Source organism: Leptidea sinapis, chromosome 1 (assembly GCF_905404315.1).
Source record: "Leptidea sinapis chromosome 1, ilLepSina1.1, whole genome shotgun sequence".
In the NCBI taxonomy this organism is placed as follows: Eukaryota; Metazoa; Arthropoda; class Insecta; order Lepidoptera; family Pieridae; genus Leptidea; species Leptidea sinapis.
Window position 1 is genome coordinate 33,878,620 of NC_066265.1, and position 10,678 is coordinate 33,889,297.

Here is a 10,678-nt window from a genome sequence, read left to right on the forward strand (position 1 = left end):
GTTTCCTTAATTTATGAAATTCTAATGGAAAATAAATGCACTAACATCCATACCATTATTTTAATTTTACCAAAAAAACTGTTTCATCATTTACTATTACTGAAATTATTTATGAGAAAAAGCTATGTCAAAAAAATTAACAGTAAATTATGATTAGAATTTTAGGTTGAGTGAGAGGCAAAGCATTATAAGGAGCACATCCGGTGAACATCATGCTTGTCTGATCACTTTTTCTAAAAAAAACTAGTAATTTGTACTTGAGAATTTTTATGCTGTAAAAAACTTTTGTGTTGTATAACTAAACATCTTCCAGAGTCCTCATCTCAAATATGATAATAATTGAAGCAATTTTTTTTATTCAGTTATAATGTTCCTATCTCTCAGGCACTTTCATTATAAAGAAGATTACATAACCTCTAAGTATAAAACATTTCAAATAATAATAACAATGTAATTATTATTATTGAGAATCTTCATCTGCCTCAATTCTCAATGATTAAAATTAAACTTACTCTAATAGTCCCTTAACAAGCACTCGGTTCTTAGTTCTGGACATTTGCGCATCAAATGGTACCTCATGGTATTGGTTGACAGAGTTAGCTGCAGCACTGACTAGTCCAGTGCCGGTCGCACAAAGTACAAATGTTGTTAAGTCAAATGGAGCTGGAGCCAATGCATATCCAGCCATTGATGTCATTACAACTAATGCTGAAACAGACCAAATTAAAATAATAAATATGTTAGAAATCATAATCTTAATTATCTATAGAATACACTAATAAAATTTACAGATAAAGGAATTAAATACTTGGAAAAGCAAATCATTATGGGATAATATTGAGAATATATCATACAAAATATTCAATTTTAAAAATTAATTGTATCACATAAAGTTTACAAAAACATAAACTTTAAAAAAAAATCACCACATTTTTAAACTAAATTGTATGCTTTGGACAGTTAACACACTCACTGCTATTGGCAGAAAATTATTGAAGTGAAACGTATGAGAGAAATTTTATAGCAAATTGTTTTTTTAAATCCAAGATGGCCGCCGCGCAAAATTATGATTTCAACAATATGGATATCGTATCTAGGTTCTCGAGAGTTCATCGCGCGGACGCGAATACTTGTATCTTGCAGGTTTAGCACATCTTTAGAACATCTTTACTCCTAGCGTTGTACCATGCAGGCTTAGAACGTTGCCGCGAAAAAGTAGAACAACTTCCCTACTAGCATTGTATTTTGCAGGTTTAGCCTGTGGCTGCGAGTAAGTAGAACATCTAATAATTACTAATATTGACAAAAAACATTTGGTTTAGAGAACAGATTAGGATAATTAGGAGATTTTAAAAATAGTTTTCCAAAGAAGTTTCACTTCTGACATGTGTACTTTGTACACACAACATTTATTAAAGCTGTATAGGGTCAACTTTAGGTTTAAATAACTTTATTCTATTAAGACCTATTGTGACTTACATGAGAAATTAATATTTTAACAATTACAGTAGGTACTTACAAACAATGATTTTGGTAGGTACAGAATGCAATACAAAGGCAAATAGACGAGACATAAAACAACCTACATATGTTATTGAAATGTTTCATAATTATTGAGTATATGCTTTTGAAGGCTCGCTTTAAAAGAAGTCAATGTTTTGGCAATTCTTATTTCTGAGGGCAGGTTGTTATATATCTGAACTCCCTCAAAGGTAACAATTCTGGTTAAATTCTTTTTTTTAAAGAAGTTTGTGTTAATGTGAATTTTTTTATTTAAAACCTTGTAAATGAGTATGCATGTAGTGTGTGTGTATAATTGTCTGATGGTCATAATTTTTGTTTCTGTGGAGATTTTTTCAGTTGAAGTTAAGTAGAGATAATGAAACAGTAGCTTTACTAGTTTATTTTGTATTGTTTATAGTTTAACTAATTTCTTTCAGTCTACAAAAAGTTTAAACATACTTTTATACTTGGATATGAAAACAAATATATTATTCTGATGTAGCAATGAATGTATTAAGAAGCTGGCAATAATATTATAAGCAAATAAGTCTTGAAAGTGAAGTTACAACAGATCAACTACATGATTCAAAAATAAAATTTGAAAACAAAATTTTATGAGCATGTGGACCCACAACTTCTCTCGTTCCGTGCAAGTGCTCTTTCAACTGAGTTATCTCAGTAAATCTTGTATGCTTTGTTGCAACTCTCAGGTTGTGGCTTCATCTATAGGATCTACTTTAGTTGATAACCTGCCCAACCCCACATGATTACCAGCATGTATTTTTTAAACAAATTAGTAAACATCAATTTTTATTTGCACATGTTATGTTGGTATCACATTAATATTGACAATAAAGTACATTTGCACATATTTTTTTAAGACATACATATTATATAATAAATAAATAAAATAAAATTATAAACAATAAATTCTAACAATTAATATCATTACTTTAATAATATAATATAATTTTCCTACTATAAGAAAAAAATATCACTCATTTAATTGAAAACATTTTAAGAATGTAATAATAATATAAAATATGATAAATATAGTGAAAGAAAATCTCAAAAAAACTGAAAAATTACCAATGGTTACATAAATTTTAAATGTTTCAAATTTAAATTAAGTTCATTAAAAGATTAACTCAATTCTTGATTTGGTCCAAGATTTAATAGCAATACTTACATGTTAGACGAAACTTTGATAGCATCATACAATACTGGACTAGGTTATTCTTGACATCATGAGTAGGTGTCTCTTTCCACACTCTATTATCTTGAGGCACATTTTTTTCTTTCTTTTTTACTGTGGATTGATTGGTCAGTTGCAAATTGTTGTTTAGAAATGTTGATGTTGTTATCCTTGCTACATGTTGTAATAGATTTCCATTCTATAATCAGAGAAATAAAAGTATAAATAATTACTATGATGATATAACTGCAGGTTAAATATAATTGTAAAATTTATTTGGTTAATTAGGACTATTTTTATTTATGATTAAATTAAAAATTTTAGAAACTTAATACACACCCCAATATTCAACAGTATTGATTTAGTAGAAAGGTTTTGTATTCCATTTCGATAACAAATTTTACCACAAATAACTTTTATATATGTCATGGTAAATATTTATTATTAAGTTAGCATCCTGTAAAATAACAATAAGATTACATAACGATGTTTATTTGAAAGTTACTGGTAAAGCAACATATTTGACCAATTTTTATGTTGCCTCATAACTTAACCAATAATTAAGTTAATTTAATTTAGATATATCACATTGATTTCAAGGAATTCTAGTAATAATAAAAGAATTATAGGTTATTTTTTCCTGTAACAAAACACATTTACTAATATTTACTTACTTGGCGGATATTTTGAATCAGATGTTTAGTAAATATATTGCCACATAAACTACTCTGTACGAGAGCACTTAAGTTTTATTTATCTCTGTTACAATACACATTTTTAACGAAAGCTTTTCTAAGGAAACTCTACTGAAAACAATCTACAGTTCAAGCCAAGGTACTGTTATCAGTCACCAAAATTGACAATACATAGATACCTACTAAAGTACTAAGTACCTACTAACCTAAAATAGATGTACATCTCAATCTCACGTCAAATTCTGGTTCTTGGAAAGCAGCTCCATCTAGTGGTCATATTTAAATTCAATATATGTATGACTAAGTACCTACCTACTATATTCTAACTACAAATCAAATGAAAGCTACGGAAATGGTGGGAAATTTAAAAATGGATTGCGTACCTACACCGTATTTACTATATGTATACCACAAGAAAGGTAACTATAAAAGATTTTTTTTTTAATTCAAAATTATCTGTAGCAGTCGATTTAAAAATTCTTTTTTATATTATCTGATGTTTTAGTAACTATTATATTACTAATTAGTAACTTTGAAGTATGTTTTAGTTATAAAAAATTACTACATTCATTAGTAATAATCGAAATGTAATCTGTAGGTAAATCTAAAAAAATTATAAAAAATGCATGACAGTCATAACATTATTTAATACGAAATTTGTTTAAATTATGCAGTATCTATTGTTTATGTTATCTAACAAAGCTCTAGCTTGTTTAAAAACAAAAGCGTCGACGTTCGTTTTTATAAACAAACACTTCAAAAGCAATAAATTATTTTGTAATCCGAGCCCGTTGCGTCATGCGGTGACCTTGGGGTCTGTAGACACAAATGGCTCGTCCGCCAAGCGCGGTTTGGCAGCTTGGCACGCCAGCTGATTGTCGGAAATGTAATTCGAGCTCAAAAATGTAGACAAAGAAATGTCATTGTCAAAATGACAAATCAGAGATTATCAATATTTTCTAGGTAGTTTATTAATAAACTTCTTTTGATTTATAATAGATAAAACATAAGCATATGTATATAAATTATTTACAAATGTTTTTATTTGATAATGGTTACCAAACATAAAATAAATAATTTACATATTAATATTCGCTCTCTGATTCGGGGTCTGAAGAGCTTGATAGTGACGAATCGGAATTGGTGACTTTTATAATAAATTTTATTTTCCGCAGCCAACTTGTCCCCAGAAAAAGTTTGATAATAAGATATTTCTCTTTTTAAGATTTCTAGTAACTGAGCTTTTACCATATTTTCTTCATAATTTATATTTTTGGATATGAGCTATTTAATAATTTGCGCTTTCCGTCGGGCAGTTGTCGGGTTCCATTCTAACCTTCGGGAGTGGTAAGGGACAATAAAACAAAAAAGGGATTGTGTGGTATTATGAAACCACGGTGAAATGTGAAACTTTTTTTCACATTTAGTATACACATTTAACTAAAAAATTTTTGGAATAATATTCCATTACGGGTATAAAAATCTCTTTATCAATCTTAATTTTATACTTGGAAAATTGGAATGATAATGGGAAATAATAAAAGTAGACTTAGTCAGTAGTAATAGTCTATACACAACACGGTCAGCTGCTGCGAACTATAGGCGCCGCGCGACCGTCACGCGACATGCAATACACAGACGAAAAAGTTTGAGACGGTGTAATAAAAGTTTCACTTTAAATACCGAATGGGTTTTTAGCTTTGGCATTATGCCCTTTAACCACTTCAATTCGGACATTAATAATGCTCCATCTACAAAACCATCCTCACTGCCTAAAATATATAAGAAGCCTCCCTTTTCTAGTTTTAGCTTTAGAGCCTGTGGTAAGACACTAAGAAGGTTTATTTAGGAGTTTTAATTTGAGTATGAAACCACTGTAAAAGTATTATATAATATAGTAGTAAATGTAATCATAAAATCTTCATATTGTATGAAAGCAAAATATTCACTTTCCACTTTTTTGCAAATATACCACACACAATATACCGCTACATAAACATTTTTTTTTTTTATGGAATAGGAGGACAAACGAGCGTACGGGTCACCTGGTGTTAAGTGATCACCGCCGCGCACACTCTCATGCAACACCAGAGGAATCACAAGAGCGTTGCCGGCCTTTAAGGAAGGTGTACGCGCTTTTCTTGAAGGTACCCATGTCGTATCGTCCCGGAAACACCGCACAAGGAGGATCATTCCACAGCTTCGTGGTACGAGGAAGAAATCTCCTTGAAAACCGCACTGTGGAGGACCGCCACACATCCAGATAGTGGGGATGATATCGTAACTTGTGGCGTGTCGTGCGAAGGTGAAATTCGGCGGCAGGAATCAGGTTGAACAGCTCTTCGGAACACTCCCCGTGATAAATGCGGTAGAAGACACACAATGAAGCGACGTCTCTACGCAACGCCAAGTGATCCAGCCGTTCACAGAGTACTGGGTCCCCGACAATTCGAGCTGCTCTGCGTTGCACGCGGTCAAATGGATCGAGCTGATACTGGGGTGCGCCAGACCAGAGATGACATGTGAGGCCGGACCTGCGCTTTGTAGAGCGCTAGAATGTGGGCCGGCTTGAAGTATTGCCGTGCTCTATTTATGACACCCAGTTTCTTTGAAGCCAGTTTGGCTTTGCCCTCCAGATGGCCACGGAATTGGCAATTGCTCGAGATTTCGAGACCCAGTATTCCGATACTAGGCGAGGCTTTAAGGGAAGTGTTCTCGAAGAGCGGTGATACGGCAAATGGGGTTTTTTTAGTGGTAAACGCGCAAAATTGAGTCTTCTGGGGGTTACATTGGACAAGGTTCAACTTACCCCATTCCGCGACCTTCTCGAGAGAGGACTCGATAGAAGACACAAGTTTCACCCGGCACTGGTCGACGTTTTCCCGAGAGAGACCTGCATGGCCCGTGTATACGGCATCACCAGTGCTATCGTCTGCATAGCAATGCATGTTGGCGGTGTCCAACATATCATTGATATGCAGAAGAAACAGCGTGGGAGATAGCACACAGCCTTGGGGCACTCCAGCGTTCACGGGCTTGGGATTCGAGCAATAACCGTCGATAACGACCTGTATGCTGCGCCCAGTGAGGAAGCTGGACGTCCACTTGCATAAGCTCTCGGGAAGCCCAAATGATGGAAGTTTTGCGAGGAGCGCCTTGTGCCATACACGATCAAAGGCCTTCGCTATATCCAGACCAACTGCCAGGCCTTCCCCCTTGCTTTCAATAGCCGCCGCCCATCTGTGTGTTAGGTATACCAGAAGATCGCCAGTCGACCGACCATGGCGAAAGCCGTACTGCCGGTCGTTGATCAACTGGTGACCCTCAAGGTATACCAAGAGCTGGCGGTTAATTATGCTCTCCATAATTTTGGAGAGTAGGGAGGTAATAGCAATAGGCCTGTAGTTTGCCGGATCCGAACTGTCTCCTTTTTTTGGGATTGGATGGACAAGGGCTGACTTCCATGAATCAGGGACTACGCCTTTTGAATAAGAGTGCCGGAATAAACGCGTTAGCACCGGTGTCAACTCAGGGGCACACGTTCTAAGCACGATTGGAGAAATGCCATCCGGCCCGCTCGACTTCCTGACGTCCAACGAAAACAGAGCTCGCCTAACAGTTTTCTGTCGGAACTGTACTTCAGGCATGGAGCTCTGACACCGCGGGATGGTCGGCGGTGTTTTTCCGTTGTCGTTAAGAGTCGAGTTGGAGGAAAAAAGAGTGCACAGGAGATCGGCTTTCTCTTTTGCCATATGGGCCAGGGTGTCATTCCTCATGTGCAACGGCGGCATGGACGGCTGGTTGAAGTTACCAAGAGCAGCTTTCGACAACGACCAGAACTTGCGTGTTCCGGTCGGGTAACTGGAAAGCTGCTCGCCAATTTTGACGACGTGCTTCGATTTCGCACGGGCGATTTGCCGCTTAAAAAATCTGGAGGCACGGTTATATTTCCTCTTCAGAACTTTGCAGTTCGGATCCTTTGAGCCCAGCGCCGCAACCCAAGTTCGATACGCCTGTTTTTTGCAGTCAGATGCTGCTTTAACTGACGCATCGAACCAGGGCTGTGATCTGCCACCGATCGGTACTACAGAGCTTGGTATAAAAATATCCATGCCCTGCAGTATCACATCGGCTACTGCAACGGCGCAGGCACTAGGATCATCTGAAAGGAAACAAACCCTGCCCCAAGGGTAGGATGCAAAAAAGGAACGCATCCTATCCCAATCTGCTGACTTGTAGTGCCAAACGCGGCGGGTCGCTGGTGGTCTGCGACGTTGGCGTCGGATAGGCACTACACTCCTGACCAGGCAATGGTCGGACGTTCCGAGAGGGGCGTCGACAGAGACCTGGTAACCATCGGGATGTGTAGTCAGCAGAAGATCTAATAAGGACGGCATGTGGCTATCCACATCCGGGAGCCGCGTCGGCGACTCAACCAATTGGGACAGACCATACGCCAATGCAAAATTATGCACAGATCGCCCTGCGTAGTCTGTGGTACCTGATCCAAGCCATTCGGCATTGTGCCCGTTGAAATCACCCAAGACTACGATTTCAGCGGAGGGGATCTGAGCAAGCACGTCATCAAATGCCGCTTGAACGCAGCCCATGAGGTGATCCGTTTCTGCGTTACCACTATGGGACCTGTAGACACACGCATAGATGCGGACGCGGTCCTCTAAATCTACGCGGAGCCAGAGAGTAGACAGGCCCCTACCCTCAAAATTGCCGAGACGGCGACAGCAGATATCCTCCCTAACGTACACACATACCCCGGCATGAAATTATGCTCAATTTTGTACCCGGGGTACGTTAAATATGACGTATCGCTAGGTCGAGATATCTGCGTCTCCGTAAGGAAACACAAGGCCGGCTGCGCCGTCTCAAGGTGGTGGTGGACGGCGTTTAAGTTGGAGTGAATTCCCCGGATGTTACAAAAGTCCACATTAAGCGTGGAGCGGGGTGCCGTGGTGTTGCTGCCCTGTTTGTCCTGTGACATACGCGGTACTGTGCCCTCCCCAGAATACGAGGGGCAGCCCGAGCGCGAATGCTCGGGGAGGGATTCTCCGGCTCTACAAGAGCCGGTACCCTCCTGGGGTAATTTATTTTTTAGGACCGCTCTCATATTTTGTTAGGGGGGGGGGGGGGGGGGGGAAAGGACGGGGGGAAATGGCCTCCGGTCCTCGACACTAACCTATGCGAAACATAGCGGCACTAGGCCGCTACTTCACGCCGGTATTCTGTGCGTGTGTGGTAAGTAACCCGGACGAGTCTGGCCCGATTGTGCTGACGTCATAAGGCAGCAGCGTGACTCTCCCACTTTCAAAATGTATATAGTATAGGTATATCTTATTAATACACACTTTCATTGACCCATGTTTATTACATAAACATATAAAATATAGTTTAATATATAAACGAAAAGCAGGAAGAGCACATTCAATCACGATGATCAGGTCAGAAACCGAATAAAAAAAATATATGACGATCAGTCATCCCTGCCACTGCGACCAAGATTTCTTGTAACATTATTTACGTAGGTATTTCTTCTGTAGACAAGCCAAATGTTTACAGCTTCTATCTTATTGCCAGTGTCAATGCAAAGTTTGCACAATAAATTTACATTTAAATTTTTTGATGTATTTTATGCTATATTAGAAAGAGAAAACTTTGTGCAATATTTAATGTGTCAATGCAAAGTTTGCACAATACATTTTAATTTTTGGATGTATTTTATGCTATATTAGAAAGAGAAAACTTTGTGCAATATTTAATTATATGTATACAGACAACGCATATAATTTTAAAATGATATTTTGGTACATTTCGACACGCACAATGAACAACACATTGTTGGCAGCACCACTGTTTACATTTTGATCTGATGATATTATAGGAAAATATATTTGAAATTTATCCCTAGTCAATCCGTAGATACACAATCAATTTTTTTAAATTTCCCAGCATTTTTCACTGCTTTGATTAGAGCGCCTCCATCACGATTATATTTATAGTACTAAAATTTAGGATCAAGGAAATTAACAAAAAAAATATATAATTTTTATGATTTATTTAACAATAACACTGATGACAGCTAGCCTAATTTTAAGCACTAATACTCTATGACCCCAAGATCTCCAGCACCATGGAAAATGGAACAAATAATATGTAATTTTCGGAAAGTGACATCTTTGCGCCGCTTGCCGGTCTCAGTATTTTTGCTGCGTCTTACAGTTTTGATCTATCTAGATATCTCCCTGACACGACACGGCCAATATTGTGTTCCATATTAAAGGTCCTTCGCCGTTCCCAGAAAATTAGCGTCAACCCATCGAGTCTCATTGGAGCTTTCTAGGATTCCTAGAAAGTTCAATAAGTGCAGTAATAATTCTATGGTTTCAAGAAACTTGATTGTTGCATTAATGAGCCATGGCAAAATAGCAGCGTCCCTTTGGCATTAGAGTCCGCAAATAAGACTAAAAATATTTAGATAAATGACCAGTCTAGAGCGATCGCAAAGCAAATACTCCAATCTTAAGTCACAATCATGACACAAGTCAGATATGGGTTCCAGCATCTAAGTTTCCTGCAACATAAAACCTAAATACTTTCAAATCAAGAGTGAATTGGTATCTCTTAGCCAAGACATACCTCACTGTCACTGTTTATGTTAAAGTTGCAATTAAAATAAAACTAAGGATTAAATACACAGGCCTGACTGAGATGTGTTTTTGTACAATTGCACAGTCATACGCCTTGTATTCAGACTGTTCTACTGGTTTTGCGCCCACTGTAAAAATAGTTTAAAAAGCAAAATATTTTTAATATAATACAATTATTTATTTAACTATTAATTGTGTGCGACAATATCAAGATTCAAGAGAAAACTCAAGAAATATTACAAGCCCCACAAGCCCATTGCCAAAGTGAATTTGACAATTACTGTAATGAAAACTCACATATTTCAATACTTTTCAATGAGTATTTAATCAGGGGTAGGCTACGAGAGATTCATATGGATATAGAGTATCAGGAGTACCAGGATAAATGTAAGGTTTACTATTATTCACCAAGCTTAAAAAATATTTAATATTTTAATGTAAACAATTATATTACATAAAAGTATTACAAATTATGTAACTTTACAAACCTCATGTATTATTCGATCTGCTTCTCGTGAGCTTACTAATTTGTGGTAAGTACTCAAACTTACTATTCACAGTTAACACGTCACTTGCATCCCACGCATTTTAAATGGTGACATAGAGATCTCACCACAAAACTA

The 10,678-nt window shown here is 37.1% G+C and overlaps 1 protein-coding gene across 1 annotated transcript in view; it reads right to left on the minus strand.

The window, feature by feature from the left end:
- The window catches only part of LOC126966335 (protoheme IX farnesyltransferase, mitochondrial), a 37,218-nt gene extending 33,632 nt beyond the window's left edge, over positions 1-3,586 (minus strand). The window contains exons 1-4 of the mRNA XM_050810329.1: positions 3,373-3,586; positions 3,038-3,155; positions 2,693-2,897; positions 513-708 (exon numbers count right to left, since the gene is read on the minus strand). Coding sequence (XP_050666286.1) covers positions 513-708; positions 2,693-2,897; positions 3,038-3,127 — 491 coding nt within the window. The 5' untranslated portion in view covers positions 3,128-3,155; positions 3,373-3,586. The remainder of the gene's footprint in view (positions 1-512; positions 709-2,692; positions 2,898-3,037; positions 3,156-3,372) is intronic.
- Positions 3,587-10,678: the final 7,092 nt, after the last annotated feature.